General features: G+C 44.4%; 2 protein-coding genes across 9 annotated transcripts in view; one reads left to right on the top strand and one right to left on the bottom strand.

Moving 5' to 3' along the window:
- Positions 1–83: 83 nt before the first annotated feature.
- On the bottom strand, positions 84–4941 carry NMNAT1 (nicotinamide nucleotide adenylyltransferase 1). 3 transcript variants are annotated; one of them, XM_074558802.1, is made up of 5 exons: positions 4802–4941; positions 2585–2749; positions 1983–2166; positions 1672–1817; positions 84–1295 (listed from the first exon to the last, which is right to left on the bottom strand). In XM_074558802.1, the coding sequence occupies exons 2-5, from the start codon at positions 2700–2702 to the stop codon at positions 877–879; spliced, it is 867 nt and encodes a 288-aa protein (XP_074414903.1). In that variant the 5' UTR covers positions 2703–2749; positions 4802–4941; the 3' UTR covers positions 84–876. The 3 variants fall into 3 exon arrangements, with proteins under 3 accessions (XP_074414903.1, XP_005493867.2, XP_074414904.1); XM_005493810.4 differs by lacking the exon at positions 4802–4941 and adding an exon at positions 4351–4501; XM_074558803.1 differs by having other exon boundaries at positions 1144–1284.
- The window catches only part of LOC102060469 (protein LZIC), a 33438-nt gene continuing 18623 nt past the window's right edge, over positions 4207–19021 (top strand). For 2 of the 6 annotated variants that reach the window (XM_074558795.1, XM_074558799.1), the window contains exons 1-6: positions 4787–4921; positions 5485–5626; positions 6088–6223; positions 6711–6809; positions 7258–7353; positions 9115–9196. In XM_074558795.1, coding sequence (XP_074414896.1) covers positions 5526–5626; positions 6088–6223; positions 6711–6809; positions 7258–7353; positions 9115–9196 — 514 coding nt within the window. In that variant the 5' untranslated portion in view covers positions 4787–4921; positions 5485–5525. Of the gene's footprint in view, positions 4441–4515; positions 4661–4786; positions 4922–5484; positions 5627–6087; positions 6224–6710; positions 6810–7257; positions 7354–9114; positions 9197–10977; positions 11380–19021 lie in introns of those variants that run through there. The other 4 variants (XM_074558800.1, XM_074558796.1, XM_074558798.1 and 1 more) reach the window with 4 other exon arrangements.

Raw genomic sequence — 19021 nt, 5'->3', positions numbered from 1 at the left:
ATGATCAGTATTGATATAGTACCATTTTCTCTCTACTAACAGAAAACAATTCTGGCTAAATATAATTATATTCTACTTATGGCTCAAAAGTAAAAGAAACTTTATTATTTGAAATCAATGTATTATTTGTAATAAAGGGACAAGTGTCTCAGAATAGTGCAGTGACACTATTATTAATTCCTGTCTATTAAATCAATGGCTTTAAACCAGTTCCTGAGGTAGGTTTGTCCTTCCATCAGAAACAAAACTGAGCTTAACATTACAGCCCTGGAAACATGAATAGAAAAGTAAAGTAGAAGACATTTCTGGAAACAAATTGCATGACAGCAAACAAGCAGCTGCATCTCTCAAAGGCAAGCAGCTCAAAGCATGCTATACCTAGCACCACTTCAGCCAGGAGGAAATTCTTCCCTTCCAGGATAGAGTTAAATATTTTTTTGAGGTGAACCACGTGTTGACAATTAAAAAAAAAAATTTACATAGATTTACTGTAAGTAAATGATACATCTTGAAACCAGATAACTTTTTAAAGACACTGTAAGTTATTAAAAAAATTTGTATTACTGTTTTTATAAATAGCAGAGCAGTTTGAGTTAAACCTAATCAGAACATTTTCATTTGTTTTGCTTATACATTTGCAATTTTCATGTACCGCTGTGAATTCTCATACTCCCTTCAGTGCACTGGGATAAAACATTAAAATGTGAAAATCTCATTACTGGACTTGACAAAGGTTGTGTCGGTCCAATCACAGAGTGCGCCAAACCTCACTGCTAACTACAGATGTACGGAATCAGCCCCCTATTTACCTAAGGAAAAGCCCCAGCCAGCCCCTGGAAAACACACTTTCCTTATGAAATGCAGTTTTGAGAGCAGTCAGTTGCTCAGTGCCTGTGAGCTCCTGGGGTCGCTGGCGTGTTTCTGCAGCGGGGCCAGGAGCAGCCCCGCGTTCCTGTGCTCGCTCTCGGCGCTGTACAGCCCGTTCCTCTCGATGTACGCCCGCACCGCGTCCGGCACCAGGTAACGGATGCTCTGGCCCCTCCGCAGGGCTCTCCGGATCTTGGTGGAGGAAATATCATTTGTGATCCATTCTTCCACAAGGTGAATGTTATTCTTATGTCTCCACAAAATATCCGATTCGTAGATGAATTTCTGAACGTTGCTTCCGGCCCTACTGATACACACGAGGCCGTGTTTTTCCACAATTTCAGTGATGTCCTCCAACTTCCACAGATTGGGGACACCAAAAGATTCCAGCATGTCACTTCCACAAAGCAGTTTAACCTGTGGGACACCTTAAAGAGAAAATTAAATGAGAAACAGGGCTTGGTTTGGGGCTTGGCAGATTTTAGCAAAATTCACAGGGACATTTGATTTCTTGGTTCCCTTTCTCTCTGTATCTTTGGTTAAGATGAGACAATGGAATGAAATTTAAAAAAAAAGATTCAGAGTATATAATTTATAATTGGTAGCCATAACACAGGATTTTTCTGACTAAAGGTTATGGGAGTCCCTTCATTAAAGGGTTCTAATGCTTTATGCTGTGGAATCTAAGGGAATAAAGTTACTGAGTGACATCAGAACCAGGAGCCACCATAAAAGTTACTCATTGGTGCAATTCTCTTGAAATAACAAGGATCATTAACCATCTAATTTGCAAACAGACTTAACTTTTTACAACTGGACTCTGATTTTTCTTTCTAATGGGCTCATGCCTGTTTGGTTCCTGTTTTCTCTTCCGTCCCAGCTTTGTTATGGGTACATCATCCTGCAGACTATTAGTGACATCAGCAGATAAAAGCTTTTGATGATGGTACCTGCAAAACAGATGTATTTTAGGTATTTTAAAGATGTAGGAAAAAATTGGGATAGTATGGCCTACCAAAGAACCTCTCTCTGCAATTATCCCAACTTGTTGGAGTTAACACCATTCTTAATCCTTCTATAGGTTCATGAGACTTTCGAGGTTGGCTGAAGAATACCTTAAAACCTTGAGTGTTTCCAACCACTCGCTCTGGCAGCTTTCCCAATCATCAACTTCCACCCAGTCTGAGTTTTTTGTAGCCAGTTTTGCCATAGTCACTCGGTGATTTGCACTGATCAGACCTTTCTTCTTATACGCATCACCCACTGGTGAAATGATGCCTTTGATTACTTTGTATTTTCCTGTGGAAAAAAACACATCGCACAAGAACGTGAGAAGTGGTTGAGCAGATGTTACTTCCCCTGCATTGTATTTAACCTGTGACATAACCATTATGCAGTGCAATGGCAGCTGACAGCCAGCCCTGTGGAAAAATACAGGGCACTCCTGCACTGTCAGGGCAGCACAATGAAGGAGTTGGGAAGATGTATTAGAAAGATATATATTTCTGTAAACTCTAAACCCTGTGCTTTAGCTCATTAAAGCAACACATAAATGAGTTCTCTCATAATGGCCTTTGTATAAGACATAAACACATAACACAAATTAGCATTTGCTAAATATTTGTCACTGTCAAGCATTCACAGCCACAAAATATTCACCTTAACATTGAAGTGTCTGGTTATCAAAGCTATTCTGAATAATAAATAACCATGCTACCTGTTTCATGGAAGTAGTCTTTAGCCAGCTCAAACAGCCTCAGGTGCATGTTGGTGATGGGATTGAAGGACCCACAGGCCAGCAGCACCACTTCAATCTTCCTGTCAGGATCTTCCATGGCCACTGCTCACAGCCACGGGGCCCAGCCGACAATGCTGGTGCCAGCTGAACAAGAAATGGGACAAGAAAGAGTTATTGTTACTTACTTGTGCTGCCAACAAGCAGAAGATAAAATTTCAAGATCAAATTGAATGCTGTATTATTCTTCCACCAACCTGGCCTGTGACTGTTCATGTGACACTTCTTTGTCCAATTTCTGAGTGATTAAAATATGAAATAACTGCAAAGAGGCTGTTTGCCCAGAGAGGATGGCGTACTGCCCACTCTGTGGAAAAGCAGCTCATGCTTTTAAACTTCATGTGGAGAGATTATCTGGACAAACTTCATCAGAACTTTGCACCATTTTAAGATGGCAGTGCCAATCAACTGCCAAGGGACATGTGGGCAGGGAACTTCCTTGTTAAGTAACTTCCTTTTAGTGCTCACAGGCAGAAATAGAACATCCTGTGGCCATTCCTAGTCTTGCTACTCTAAACTGCACTGACCCTTTCCAGCAAGATCTATAAAACCAAGACTGTGTCACATATTATATTGTATTAAATTCTGGAGGAGAACAGTGTCAACATTTCTTTGGGATTTATTTACATTTTCTGAAATACAAAATCTAAAGGGGGTAATTTATATAATTCAGTGTGATATGTGGGAAGAGAGTGCTATAGACTAAACACGAGAAAAGTCAGTCTGCTTTGTGTTGCAGCAAGTGTTAGGTGTGCCAATGGAAAAGGTGAGAGAAGAATAGTAAATTACAGAAATTTAGTAAAAGCTGTAATTAAATACTGGGGGTTTTCCCCTTTTCTAAAATACCACAGTTCTGTTCCGCATCTGAGCTTCAGTTTCAGAAAGCTGCTTAAGAATTGCTGAAAATAAGGAAATTTCACTAATTATCATTCAATTTCTCCTCACACCTCACACACATTTTTGCTTCTGTATTTTTTCCTGAGAATATTCTGGCTTGCCAAGATGTTTTCCCACATCTGGCCTAACAAAAGAGAACTGCAATGGGCTGTTGCTGTTTGCGAGATGCCTGAGACATCCTGAGGAGCACAGAATTGTCTGCCATTGTTTCTACAGCAACATCACCACCTGGAAAAATCCCACGAGGTCACCCTCACATTGTGTCTCCCTGACAGAGGGGCTGAGTGATGTTCACAGCAGCCACAGCGCTGAGGCACCATCACAGCCAAACCTGGTAACAGCGACTGTGTCCTAACATCAAACAGCCCGCGGATAAAAGGAACGCTTGCAAAGCTTCACATTTTGTAAGTGCTAGTACTTTTCTGTGCTTTCAATAGTTTCACTAACTTTTAAAATATTCTTCATTACTGCAGAGTAGCTCAGCAGTGGAGCGGCTGGTGGTACTTGAAATGCAGCCTTCACAGGGGCACGGCTAGGAGAGTTACTATGGGAACAGGGAGGAGAGGAATTAGACTGCCTTTGTAATGCACAAATCCTGCTTTCAACAGAGTGACACATGCTGCAAAACTGGAAAAGATTGATTTTTTCCTTAAAAAAAAAAAGTGCAAAAAAAGTAGAAAATTTTAAGATGGAAATATAGAGTGCCTTTTCGGGAGTTAGTCAAATGTCCCTTTTCATGATACTAATTTTACAGTTTACAGAAACAGGCAATCATTGCCTCATAAACTCACCTTGCACTAAAATACACCAAAATATGCCTACAGCAGGTCTTGGGATGGCTCTGGAGCCCACCCTGCCAGCCACTTTCTGGGGATAAGCAGGTAAGGATGCTTTGCTCAATCTCATTTATGTTTCAGAGGCAAATATCTGCCAAATATGTTTCTATATGGGTATATACATAGAATATAAGCATGATGTGGGCGTCGCTGGGCGCTTCACTAACACCCTCCGCAGCTCTCCGCCCCCGCGGGCCTGCACGGGGGTCCGGTCCTCGCCCAGCGAGCAACCCCCGCTGCCGCCGCCTGTCCCCGGTGAACCCCGGTCAGTCCCGCGTGTGCCCGCTGGCCCTCGCTCCCCGTCCCCGCTCACCCCCGCTCCCTGTCCCCGCAGTCCCCGTTCCCCGTGCCCGCTCCCTGTCCCCGCTCCCTGTCCCCGCTGTCCCCGTTCCCCGTGCCCGCTCACCCCGCGCCGTGCCCTCGGCCGGGCCCGCGGGGCCGCTCGCGCTCATTGGCCCGGGCGCGGCGGAAGCGGCGCCGCAGGAGCGGGATGCGCCCGCCCTGACGCGGCCTGCCCGGCTGAGGGGTGAGGGAGCCCGGGACCGCGCGGGCGGAGGGGGAAGAGCGGGGCCGGAGCGTGGCCGGGGAACGGGCAGCGGGCCCCGGGCAGCGCCCGAGTTCCGCCCGTTCCTCCCGCAGGCCGCGCAGCCGGCCCGGAGCGAGGGCCGCGCTCCCTCAGGGGGCTGTGGGGCCGGGATGGCCGCTGGCCGCCGTGTCCGCCCGGCACCATCCCCGGGAGCGCCGCTTCTCCTGCTGCCCCGCACACCCGCACCCGGGCTGTCTCCTGAACAGCGGGCCGAGGGGCTGTTGAGGAGTCGAATCTATTGTGTCATATAGCGGGGCCTCTGTATTTCAGTAACTGCTGCTTGATTGTGTGTGCTGTGGCTGTTGGAGTGCCCTCTGAACCGCCTCTTGCTGTGGAGATAATTCTGTGCACGCTGCCTGGCATTTCTGTATTTCCACTGCAAGGATCTCCGGGTGTTGTGATTAAACATTCCGTCAGAAAGATATTGCATAATTTTAATATTTAGAGTGTTTTAAATAGGTTTTAAGTTGTTGATACAAACAATAAAATGTACTTTCTCTTAGGAGTGTCATGTAAAAACAACATTTTCCTGTGAAAACAGAAAATGGCTTCAAGAGGAACAACTGAGACCAGTAAACTAAAACAAAACTTGGAGGAGCAGTTGGACAGATTAATGCAACAACTTCAAGATCTGGAAGAGTGCAGGTAATATAAATAGTTGCTTTCCTCTTATATGGTCGTATTTTTCTTAAGTGGTTGGCAGAAGAAAGTGGTACCTTTCAAAAATCTTAGGAGGAAGCTTATTTTTTTTTGTGTTTTGCTGTGGCTTTCTGTTTTTAAATTAAGTAGGATATTGGTGTCAGTAAAAGTTATTTTTAGAAACCTTTATCACGATTGCTTTATATATCTAGGAAAAATGCTAGCAGAAATACTCTGTATTTTCTTTGAAATGTTATATTTCAGTGTGACTTTTAAACTTTAAACAGCTGTTCACAAAAATCACAGTTTTTCTATGGGATGGGAGCAGAGCAGAGCAGGCTGCAGGGGTGGGAACTCCTCAGTGCAGCTGGAAAACCAAGCTCCGTGCCATGGCCCAGTGCCCCGTGCCCCATGGGTGTCCCAGGCTGGATCCTGTGATTCAGTGTGTCTTCTTGGGTCCTCCCTAGAGAGGAGCTGGATGCAGATGAGTATGAGGAGACCAAAAAAGAAACTCTTGAGCAGCTGAGTGAGTTCAATGACTCCCTGAAGAAGATTATGTCTGGAGATATGACTTTGGTGGATGAGCTCAGTGGCATGCAACTGGTAAGGATGATGTGTTGCTAAAAAACTTCGTGTTCTGCTTGGAGTTGATGAAATAGCAAATAGATACAAGTGATTCACTAGAATTTTTATGTGAAATATAGATCTATGTAACTAATGTATTTCCTAATTTAGTACACTTGTATATGTAAAAAACTTGGATAGGTGTCTTCATTTGAAAAGGGAAAAAAAAACCATTGATGAATTACAGCCTTAACATTGTAGGAGATTAAGACCTGGACTTTAAGTAATGAAAGCTTCACAACTCTTTCTCAGTCTAGTTACATTAATTAGAGGATTCTTTAAGCCCTCCATAAAGGTAGTTTTTAAAAAAAAATTCACTTCCATGCTTATGGAAAAAAAGATGAGTTCTGTATACCACATGATGCAGAGGATGCTAATGATGCTTTCCAGCCCTCATTAATCTTGTCCTGCTGCTGTAGTTTGACCAGAGCTAACAGGAATCACATTCTTGCTCTTCTCCTTGCAGGCAATACAAGCAGCCATCAGCCAAGCATTTAAAACTCCAGAAGTGATTAGGATGTTTGCAAAGAAGCAGCCGAGGCAATTGAGGACAAGACTGGCAGAGGTGAAGGCTTCTGTTTTACTGCAAAAGCTGTTCATTTGAGGCAGTCTGATTCAAGTGTGTGATGATTGCAAGGAAAACACTGAGTGTGCTGGAAAACTTGGTCAGAAAGTCCAAAAGAAATGGAGAAGTTCTCTTTCAGTATTTGTTCAGTCTTAAATGTTTATTGAGGTAATGGGGGCAACCATGTGTATTTCTTGAGTTATCTTCTATCTTCCTGCTTCAAAGCAAAAATAGGATTAACAGAGTGAACTGAGGAAGCTGCAAATAGAAAGTCTGTGCTTGTACTGAGGGCTGGAGAGTGCACTCGATATTTCAGAGATCTAAATTGAAGATCCAGATGATGTGGGTCCATTGCTACTGATGATATTTTTAGGCTGTTGCATTTCTCATGCTGTTGTGTTGGGTGAAATAATGGACATATTTTGACTTTTTCTCCCCTGGTGTGCAGATGGACAGAGACTTAATGGTTGGGAAGTTGCCACGAGACCTGTACACCCAACAGAAACTGGAAATCCTGACTGCCCTCAGAAAGCTGGGTGAGAAGGTAAGGGGTTGATATCATAGGTGGGTAGAGTTTTCTGCCTATTTAGGAGGAATTAGAAATAACTAAAATAAGAAATTACAATTTTATAAGCAAACGATAAAATGCAACTTGCTGCGACATCACGTGAATGTCCTTCCATTTTAATGCCAAACTTTCTGAAGCTGAACATGTATCAGATAGTTTGGTACCTTTCTGTATGGCTGTTTCTACTTTTAAATACTTCCTTTGGTGGGCTCTATGCATGAATCACACACCAGCTGCTACAAGGGGATGGTTTTTATAAAAGCTACAAAACAAATCTTTTACTGGCCATCTACCACCAATTCATCAGAAGCTATTCAAGACCTCTGTCATGTGTCCAGCTTCACTTTTATAATGTCACTTGTGCCCACTCATGGGTATGGGGAAAGGAAATTGGAGAGATGGGTGATAAATTCACTGTTGCCCCAGTGATCCATCAGTGACAGAAAAAGCCCTGGGTTTGCCACCAGAGGGAGGAAGAGAAGTTACTTCTCTTTGTGGATGGTATATGAAGAAAATGGGTTGCTGTGTATGACTGTAGTTCAGCTTTTTTAGGAAACAAAGGAATGTCATGGAAAAGATCAAGTGCAGTACTTAAAGGAGCTGCAATCCAAGTAGTTTCCAAAGCAAAGGCTTTCCCAATATTTTATTGCTTGAGTGTCAGAGAAAAAAAATGTTTTGCAAATATGTAAAAGCTAGTTAAGGTTGTGAACTGAATGCAGCAAGCTGTCTAATCCTCTTGGAATGAGTTCCTTGGACCACAACATCAAGCCACTTCACCACACTCTGACCTATCCTCTTAACCTTTTGGAATGATCAGTGGCCTGCTGCACAGAGGGCTTGCTAGGACAGGAGTCTCACATCTGTTCTGGATGTGAACAATGACAGCAAATGCTGCATGTTTGTCTGCACAACATTGCAAAATGTTAAGTAGCTGTATGCTTGCAAACAAAGCCAGCAAAGGCAGGTAAGTAATGTTTTCCTTCATTCCAACATCATCCTGAATATCTGTGCCTGATTTTTATATTTCTAATAAATAAACTGATGCAAACACTGTGAAGAGTTTGACACACATGCTTTGCTGTAATAAAGATGTGTATCTGAGGCTAATTAAATGACTTTTAACTTAGCATATCTGAACCTTCCAAATGTAGGTTACTGCTTCATTATTGTAAATATTTTATGGGCATCTGTCACAAGGCATCAGAGCACGTACATAAAAGTAAAGTATACATGGGGAAATGTCACTTTAAAGGAAGAGAACCATTTCTAGGTCATTGGCTCTTCACATGGTCAAAGCTGGCAGTGACTGATTTTTTTTTCCTTTCCTCAGTAGATGATAGGAAGTAAGCTTAGATCTTAGGTCATTACCATACTGACCTTGTGACAAAAAAGTTATTGACACCTTGGCATAGTTCAGGTACACAGGTACAGTGTGACCTTTTAATAAGAAATGATCACTACAAATCAACTTAAAACCTGCATGTGCAGGCATGTCTGACACTGCACCTGCTGGAACTGCACTGCCTGGGCTGGCAGAGCCAGGGAGGGAAGATTCAGTGCTAGGGGAAGTAGCTTCTGGTTTTGTTTTAGGTTTCAGTAGGGCAGATAACACTGCCACTCAAAAGCTGCAAATGGACAATTGCTGTAACCTGTCTAGCTCATGTAGATGAACAAGTAGATGGTGGGACATGCACAGTTAAGGTATCAGCTTCACAGTTGTGGCTTTTTTTGATTTAGCTCACTGGTGATGATGAGATGTTCTTGTCAACAAATGCTGGTACAGCCCTGAGCCAATTTGAGAGAGTTTCCACTGACCTTGGTAAGTTTTCATTCTCATCACTACTGATTCCTTTGCTTCATTGAACACTGATTATTAGAAGTATGTCTGGTTCCCCTATGAAAGAGAATATATGAACAAGAGATTCATGCCATTAAATGTTAATATATGTTTTATTAACAATGAAACTCTGATACACTATTATGAGGAAAAAGTAACACAACAAATAAATCCAATGCCAAACATCCATGAAATGCCAAGGGTGCCCATCATGCTGAAGGCTTGAGTAGTCTGTCTCAGGCAGAGATGCTGCTCTTAGACTTAAACACAGATCTTTTTTGCATTAAAGACTCTCTTCAGGAGAGCTGTGTGTCCTCTGCTTGATGCAGAGAATTTGGCAGTTATTGGCACATTGTCAAAATACAGCTTTAAAGCACTCTTCCTGCCATGATTGTCATACCTCTGATTGTGTTGACAGGATCAAGAGTTGAGTTACAAAAGGCATTAAATAAGCACACAGTTCATTGTAGTAGTAGTTAAAACTGGGATGAAAGAGCTGTGAATGGCAGGAACGTGCCAGACTAGCTCAGGGTACAGATGAACTGTCTGGGTGCCCTACCTTTCAGCTCTGCCCTCCCTGGAAGTGTAAGCAAGGTGAGAACCCTCTCTTCAAGAGAGGATTTGGTAGTGGCTCTGTGGGGGCCTGAATATATGTTGTATTGTGGGATCTGTGTGGGTCCGAGTTACTCCAAACGAGCTGCAGCTGCAGGGTCCTTAGTTGGGCAGCAGCTGTAGCTCGTGAAGGTAACTGAGATAAATAGGGGTGGGTCAAGAGCCCAGGAGGAGCCCCTGAGAAGAAAGGAAGGAGTGTGTGGCAGAGAATGGAGAAGAGCCCCAGCAGAGAGGCCATAACAACACTGCAGCGAAGATTACAACAACTGGTGACCCCGATGTGATGAAGAAAACACAACCAAACATCAAAAGAAGGTATGGAATCCCCTGGACAGCCGAGAGCTGTGGCAGCCTGAGAGCTGGGACTTTGGATTATAATATGGCCTTTGAATTAAGGAGCTGTAGCAGCAGAAAGCTGGAAGAATATGGCCTTTAAGGAAAAGAGCCTTGGAACATCTAAGGACAGCCGAGAGCTGTGGCAGCCTGAGAGCTGGGACTGTATAGGGATATGTATATATTCTATGGTTGTATCTAAGACAGCCGAGAGCTGTGGCAGCCTGAGAGCTGGGACTGTATGTGTATTGTAATTGTATAATTGTTAAAAGAAAAGGGGGAAATGTGGGGGCCTGAATATATGTTGTATTGTAAGACCTGTGTGGGTCTGAGTTGCTCCAAACGAGCTGCAGCTGCAGGGTCCTTAGTTGGGCAGCAGCTGTAGCTCGTGAAGGTAACTGAAATAAATAGGGGTGGGTCAAGAGCCCAGGAGGAGCCCCTGAGAAGAAAGGAAGGAGTGTGTGGCAGAGAATGGAGAAGAGCCCCAGCAGAGAGGCGAGAACAACACGGCAGCGAAGATTACAACATGGCTCTGTGTGTGGGGGTGTTACCAACACCGTTCCAGCTACAAACACAAAGCTCAGCTCTACAGGAGAAGCTGGGGAAAGGGAGCTCCATCCCAGCCAGCACAGTAGGACGTGGCTGCTCTAGACCTGGCAAGCTTTTGTGGGCTTTTTTTTAATTCGCTCAAGTGTTCAAGTTTTCACAGTGTAGGTTTGATTTCTTTGGATCTCAAATGTTTTGCTTGATTTAAATTGTGTATAAGGTAATTCACAATTTCCGCTAATACTTACTGAAAATGCTTTTTCCCCCCTCAGGATCAGGAGACAAGGTCTTTGCTCTTGCAAGTGTTGAAGTAGAAAAGGCAAAACAATGAAGAGGTTCGTGAGGCTTGTGTCTCCAGTTATCAGCAGCATTGGATTTTGGTCATACTGCGTTTAGTTTTTCTATTTCTTACATGTTGAAAAAAAAGCAAAGCAAAACAAAAAACCCAAGCCCTAAATCTCTTGGGTCCTTAACCAGAAGATATGAAGTAAACAGCCTTAAGTGCACTTTGGGACCTTGGTGTCTGTACCCTTTCAGTAATACAAGCTCTGAGGCTGAACACTAAGAGGAACTCTAAAACAAAAGCATGGTGTGACTGTCTTTGGAAAGAGTCAGTTGTTTTGAACTTTTCTGAATGTGTATTTCTCTAACTATTAAAACTTAATCTTTTTGCATGTGGTTGTAGCAAGCAGATCTTTTTACTAAGTGGTCCTGATGGGTTTTTTTTGGGTGATTCTTCACATTGTCTTAATTTTTGTCTGGACTCCCCACTAAGTAGTTTGTGCTAGGAGGGCATTGAAGCTTTGGAAAATGGATGTAGTTTATTGAAATGCCATCTTTCTACAAACTGTTTGCAGAAGACCCAAAATGAGCCTGGATGCTGATCACTGGCCCTTGGCTGCTTGTTTGCCGTGCTCATGAATGAGCACTTTGTGTCCCAGCCCTGGCTGAGGACAATGGCAGCCCTGTGGGGAGGCTTCTGGAGTCATTTAACCTTGGGTATTGAAGGGACAGGAATTGATAGGACATGGCAGGGAGATGCTCTTCCTTCAGCTCTGGTGTGTAGCCGTTATTTCAGAGGGGGCATGAAATAGCTTGCAAGTGGAAACAAAAAAAGCTCCCGTTATGTGATCAGTGCAAGTGTTGTTCAGTGTCAGTGGTGGTGCTATGGAGAGGGGAGGGTCTGTGTCTCCACTGGATCCCAAATAAACTAAGCTTAGGAGGATTTGAAATCTCGTAGTTGAATTTTTAGCTCAGAGAGTAAGTGGGTAGCATTGACTAGAAACAGAAAATTAACATGGTCCGTTGTCATTTAGAGTGCACTTACAGGGCATAAATACCCTATAAATTAGCAAGTTTGTCTAATTGTAAACTGGGACTGGAGTAGATTAGAAAATGTGTTTCTAGACTGTATTTTGCTTTAACAGATATACTTTTGACATCTAGCATTTAAGAAATGAAAGGATACAGGATAGAGATAGCATAATTTGTTTTTCACTGATAGAACTTCTTTCTCCCTGTTATTAGAAAGCCTTTATTGAGGAGGGGTCTTTTGTCTATTTTCTGTCTGGGACAGCATTGTGTTCTCTGACAAAGGCTGATTGCAGCTTATTAAAAGGCGTTATTGGACTCTGAAATTATGGGAAGCAAAACAGTCTGTGAGGACTGGAGCTGCCTTCTTTTCCTTTCTGCTCATTACTGGTGCTAAGGAACTCTCTCCCCATACACCCCCAGCCTTCGTGCAGCATTATTATGTAAATTAAATCTCTCAGCACTCACAAAAAGTTTACAGTACAATGACATGGAAATCTTTTTCCTTGTAGTTTGACAGGTGTACGTTTCCAGGAGAAACTTTTTTAAATTGGTTTGTAAATATTTCATGGTTTTTGCAAATACCTGTACTGCGGGCAGTTGTTGTAACATTCCAATTAAATTGATCCTTGACTGAACATCTTTCCAACATCTGCTGCTTCTGCTCTTGGAAGGATCTCTGGTGGTTTAGATGGACAGAGATGAGACTGAGATCAGTACCAGTATTGCAAGACTCAGTGTGTTGGGTCAGACTTCTCAGAAGCTGTGAAGGGTCAGAAATCAGAGCTCTACCCAGAGACTGGCTGTGTCCTGCAGAATGCCCTGACCAGAAATGTGATTTAACAAGGAAGCTGCTGCTGATGTGAAGCTATTCATGTGTTGACCCTTACAGAGAGTTAAGTAACCTCTTGAAATAGTTAGATTGATTTAAGGCATAGTAAGTTAATTGGTGTGTTGTGCTAAATACTTTGCTAAATAATCCTGGGATGTACCTCCACCAACACCTCAAATGTTTCTGCAGGGGCTGTAAAAAAAAAGTACGTAATCTATTTATTATAATAATGATTTCCACAAATAAAAACTGATAACAAAAGAACAACTGCTAAATGAAAGCATGGGTTTGTGTTTAACAAACAAGCTTGTGATGTGTGAGTCCCATCCCCAGTTCCGTGTTGGAGCTGGGCAGATCACTCATTCTGTACACATCTTTCTTTCCTGGAGTAAAATACAGATTATGATCCTTAAATATCGAGTGCTGTGAAGTTGTTATTGATCATACATTGCTTTGAAGATTAAAAGTGCTTTGTTTTTTGTTTATCATTTTACTTCTGAAATAAGAACTGTAAAGTACAGTAGCTTTAAACACATCAGCAAAGTTCCCAGAGTCCTTTTTTGGCCGTATATAACCTCCTTTTTTTAATCTTCTTTCTCTATAGAGTGAATTCAGTGATTGTACTGATCTGAAGGAAAAAGTGTTAGAAAATTGAAGCTTCAAATATTCTGCCTCTCTTTCTTCTATCTTTGTCTCCTTGAGTTATTTCCCTTCTTTGATCTTGAATGGAAAAGTAGCAAGTTACCTTTGTGCTGAAGAAAAAATACAAGATTTCTTAAGAGATCCCTTACTTTCCCATGCTACTTTGCCTGTAAAAGTCAAATTCCTTTTGATAGAGAGCTCTGTGTAAATGACACCCTATGGCCAGGCAGTCCAGGCTCTATCACTGCTGGCTGAAATGGGATCAATGCATGATTTTGATGGAATTGAATTATCAGACTAAGTCTGACATATGAAATATTAACAAAAGAATTCCAAACTAAAACCAAGTCCTTCATTGGGTACCGCACACATCTTGGAGAGAAAGGGTTTTCATTATTGTTGTGTGTGGTTGAATCATGGATAATGAAAGCAGGGATTGTGTGTGCAGATGCTGCTGGAAGCCCTTAATGAGAGGGGGATGCCAGCAAGTACAGAGGGACATGGAGGGTGGAAGCAGCTGTGCTGTGAAGGAATCCTAAATGAATTTCCCAGCTGATTAAGAAGCAAATGCAGATCAGGAAGGACAGGGTGAATTGAGAGAATTTTTCTAAGTCAAGCAGGGATTCGGAGGAAAAGGTTTCATGAAGTTTTGGCTTACTAGAATAAACAGCAGCCTCATTAAACAAGAGCTTAGAAGCTGTTGAAAAGAAAAATCCATTTAATCTGATAGATTTTGGTAAAATAATATCAAGTCTTTATACAATACTTGTAAAACTGTTAGACTTAACCTTTAGATAATTAAACTTCTGACATTCCCTTGCTGAGGGTTAGGTCAGGCAGCGGGATGATTGGGAGGTAACGGATTTGGTCACATGCAGTTCTACATTCTGTTTGCTTTGGGATGCTCTGTGCATTCCCATGAGACATGAACAATATTTTACTCTGTCTCTTGCAGACCTAGCATAGTTGAGGGGCCTCTTGAGCATCCATCATGTCTTATGATGATACAAGTGGCTGATGGCAAGATGTCACCTTGCTTGATAGCTAAACATCTCGGTAAGCTCAAAGGGAATAAACTAAGGTGGGGCAGGAGCTCAGATTTAGGAAAATAAATCTAAAATTCTCCTAGGCTAGAGGAAGCCTTGTGGTATCTCTCCCTGCTAAAACTCTTCCTGAAGAAATGCAGGATGTTAAATTGATGATGTGTAAGATTGCATTGCACTGCTGTACAGTCAGCCAGCTGAATTAGGAGAGCTAGACAGTACTTAGTCATAAAATGGTGTTGTGCCCATGATGTTATCAGTAAGGAAATTCATACTATTGCAAGGATGCAAATGATGGCTTAATTATATGCTCCCACTAGCATAAGATGCTTTTAGATCTTTCCCTCAGACTCATGTACTGTGCTAATTAACAGTAATCCAACTGGAGGATCCCAGTGCAATGCTTCTGCATATATTTTTCAGCTTATGCTGGAGCTCTTATGTTCTTTTCTTAAATAATTAATAATCATTACTGCCTGCTGTGCTGTGGGTATGTGCCAGTGATCTCAGATCCCAGCACATTTGCACCATTCCTGTTCCTGTCAGAGGCTTGGGTTTGCTCTTTGCAGAGGCTTTCATGTTAAGCCCTTCATTAGCTGGCAGTGGGGTTTGGATTTCAGTGGCATCGGGCTTTGATGTCATTAAGTATCAAGCTGTTAAAGGAAGTGCCACCTATTTCATTACTGTGACTATCTTTATGCAATTAAGTTAAATACCGAGTGGAGAACAGATGCATTTTACTAAATAACACTTGGTTCACAAAGCATTTTCATCTCCAGGAATTTTGTACTTACCTTGCTGGCCTCACCAATGCACCCTGTAAGGAGGCAGGTTTGCTGTTAACCTAGTGGGAAGCCATAATGCAGATGAGTGATGGAGCAGGGTGAAGAGCCTTTGGTGGCTTCTGTCTTCTTTGGTTTTAGTTTTAATTAATTCCTCTCTGTGTTCACTGGGGTTTTACTCTGCTTCAGTCAATGTAGGTGAAGCATTACTTTATTTTTGAGTGCTTCAATGACCACTTATTCTAGCTGGAGGTTGGCATTTTCTGTATTGGCTGAATTAGCTCAAGCTGTACTGGATGTTGCAGTATCTTTAACTTTCTTAGCGCAGCGTTACCGAGCCCCGCGCCCCGCTGGGATGGATCTGGGCGGACCGGGAGGGGCAGCGGGAGCGCCGGGACCTCGGCACCGCGTCCCTCCAGGGGATGCTGCTCAGGTGAGTGCGTGCCGGGCTGTCCCGGCTGAGCAGTCCCGCGGCGGGGCCCGGCCTGCCCGCCCCTTGCCCGGCCCTTCCCCAGCACTGCCCCTTGCCCGGCCTGCCCGCCCCTTGCCCGGCCCTTCCCCAGCACTGCCCCTTGCCCGGCCTGCCCGCCCCTTGCCCGGCCCTTCCCCAGCACTGCCCCTTGCCCGGCCTGCCCGCCCCTTGCCCGGCCCTTCCCCGGCCCTGCCCCGCGTCCCCGCCCCTTCCTCCCGGCCGGCTCTCGGGTGCTGCCTGCGGCGCCGCCGCTGCCCTGGGCGCCGGGACGCGGCGGGTCCCTCCCCCGGAGCCGCCCAGGCACCTCCCTCGGGCCGCCGCGGTGAGTCACGACGGAGGAGGAGGAGGAGGCGGCTCCGCTCGGCTCCGCTCCGCTGCTCTCGCCCGCCCGTGCCGAGCGCGCCCCGCCGCCGCCCGAGCCGCCGGAGCGCCGGGGCCGCGGGCCCCGCACCAGGTGAGCGCGGTGCCCTTTGTGCGCGGCCGCGAACAAAGGCGCTGGCCCGGGCCGGCTCCCTCCGCTGCGGGCCGGCTCCGCTCCGCCGGCCGGGCCTCCCCGCTCCCCGCTCCGCTGGCGGCCCCTGGCAGGCCCCGGCCCCGCGGCACAGGTACGGGAGGTGCCGTTCTCATTTCTGCCATCACCCCCTGCGTCACCAGGCGCCCGTTCCGGGGTCCCACCCGGGCACGGCTGCGCTGCGGAGGCAGCCGGAGCGGTGCCCGGGGTGTACCGGGGGCACGGACGGCAGGTGCCACCCAGCCCCGGGCAGCCCCTGCGCATCCCGGCCCTCGCTGCACAAACGCCTCTCGGACAGTGGTTACTGAAGGGTTTCCCCCGGGGTAATCCTGCCTCGGCTAAAAACTGGGTTTCCAGAGCCTCTGAGGCAGCACTCGGTAACTTTCAGTGCATATGGGCGGTATTTGTTGGCACACGTTAGTTTTTTACCTGTTGGGAAGATGCGTGAGAGAGGGACAGCATCACCCTCCGGATCAGAATGTATCAGAGACAGATGAGACGTGATCCTCCTTTCTGTTCAACATCCAGATGTGCTTCATCAGGGCATGTTTGCCTCACAGGCTCGGGTTTGCTTTCTCTTGAAGAAGAGAATATTTTGCTCTGTTGTATATCATCTTTTATTTGTCCATTCCTCATCTTGGCATGTTGAACGGGACGAGCTTTGATGCTCTGTGAGATGAGCATGAGACATTCTGCAGATGTGAGGATTTAAAAAAAGAATCAAAACACCATTGGAGGCAAGTTAGGTGTGCTGGTTCACAGTCCTGGTCTAAGCTGGCTCCAGTATGCTGAGAGGCATGATTAGAGAGTATTTAAGAACGTATTTTTAAAGACATTTACAAAATCCTACTATATTTTTTTTGGCTGCTGAATGCACAGACTTTCAATTTCTTTTGGCCTTGCTTATTTTTGGAGCTCGTGTGTGATGTGAAATAGCCTGCTGAAGGAGAACCTCTATGTAAATGGTGAAAAAATGAGGCTAAACATGCACTTCAGTGGGGTTTATTCTGAAAGTACAGGTATTCAAGGTGAGAGAGCATACAGAAAATACAGGCTGGTTTTCTTACCAAGCTACAAGCCACTTTTGCCTTGACAAACAGATTAATTTGGAAAATGGTGACAGGTGTACTTCAGATACATTTCTGTTGCTTCACTTTGCCCTCAGCTGAAAAAGCATCATCAGTTATTGTATCTTTGGCATCGTGGGAGAAACTGGCAGCTCCCTCAGTGTAATTTAGAGTTGTTGGGGATCTGTGTGCTGTGTTAGTTGATGTACACAGAAACAGTAAATCTCTGAAGAGGGACTGAACAAATGCAGGAGCAAAGGCCATTTTGAAAAACTTAATTGGTGATGGGTTGGACCCAAATCTGCTTTAAAGCAATTTTCTCTTTTAGTTCATTGTAAGCCTTGCAACAAGTTATGGAAAAGTTCCACAGGGCAGAAGAGTGCTTTCAGGATTCCTCTTGAGGTGCAGTGCAATGAAATCTTGAGCAGGGAAAGCATCCCTGGGCTGGCAGGGGTCCCTGTGCCAGTCCCTGTGCCAGTCCCTGTGCCATCAGCAGGGCTGGGGCTGCCCTGGCAGGGCTGTGCTCACAGTGAACAGGAGCCCCTGGCCCTGTCTGAACAAATCACTTATTGCTCGTGTCACTGACAGAACATCCTGTGCAGCGTTTGGGAAAGCCAGTTCTGAATCCCAGGTTTATGGGAAATCTGTAGCTGTGTCCTTTTCTGCTCCCCTCCATCCTTTCCCCCATCCAGGGTTTGAGAGTGCTTCACTTTGCAAGAGGAGGGAGAGGTTTCCAAAACAATTTGTGTTATTTTCTAAACAAAACCAGAAGCGAACGGAAACAAAACCTAGATTTTGTAATACTAACAATGACTGTGATACATATCTGCTGCCAAAAATTAAAAATCATCCTGCAGTTGCATGTGGGCAAACAGAGCTAACACCTAAAAGTGCCTGATGTGGTTAAGCTGTTCAAGGTTGATGCTTTGCCTAGGAAACAGCTTGTCAGAATTACATCTATTTATATGTGTTTAATAGAAGATTTTCCTCTCCAAAATATTTGTCATCTGTAACCAACACAAACATTTATGTTTTTTACCAAGTATTTCAGTTCCTAAGTTGGTTGTTGACTACAAAGCACCCTCCTGAGCATCTGACCTAGTTTGCAGCATCAAACATCCACCCAAGTGCTGTGCACAGAAAGGCAATAGGCTTTGGGAGGCTGCTGTTGGAGGTGCTGGGAAAAACTTCCAGGAGAATTTTTTCCAAAATAAAAGGATTTGGTATCAGAAATATTCCTATACATGCACAGGCAAAACTGTGCAGGCTGTCATCAGATTGGGTTTCCTGCTGAAATGCAGCAAGGACAGAGGCAGCTGCTGCTGCTGCACCACACCATGGGCTGGGTAGTGCAGAAGTGATTGGGAAAATTGCAGTCCTGCCAAATGTGCCAAATGTTTGTGTTCTGGGCTAAAGCTATTGTGTGACCAGTCCCAGTTTTGATGGTGATGTGCACCAAAGATATAAATTATTGGAATGAAAACATTGTCACCTGTTCCACATCCAGTGTTGGTAATTCAATGGTCTTACTTCTATGTATAAGGGAGAAATTATATGTAAATGGGTTTGAAATGTGTTGAAAACTTTTTACCAAGTAACTTCATTTAGGAAAAACCCCCAAAGCACTTTGTTCAGTGTTGTGTCTCTGAGAAGGGG

Source organism: Zonotrichia albicollis, chromosome 25, assembly GCF_047830755.1.
Source record: "Zonotrichia albicollis isolate bZonAlb1 chromosome 25, bZonAlb1.hap1, whole genome shotgun sequence".
NCBI classification, from domain to species: Eukaryota; Metazoa; Chordata; class Aves; order Passeriformes; family Passerellidae; genus Zonotrichia; species Zonotrichia albicollis.
The sequence above is the reverse complement of the archived record's forward strand: the minus strand, read 5'-3'. Positions and strand labels throughout refer to the sequence as shown.

Coding starts and splice junctions, on each gene's coding strand:
- NMNAT1 (XM_074558802.1), bottom strand. CDS start 2,702: ATGGAAGATCCTGACAGGAAGATTGAAGTGGTGCTGCTGGCCTGTGGG. Junction 2,167..2,584: donor AGACTACTTCCATGAAACAG/GTAGCATGGTTA, acceptor TTTTTTCCACAG/GAAAATACAAAGTAATCAAA. Junction 1,296..1,671: donor TCAGAGTCCAGTTGTAAAAA/GTTAAGTCTGTT, acceptor TTTCTCTTTAAG/GTGTCCCACAGGTTAAACTG.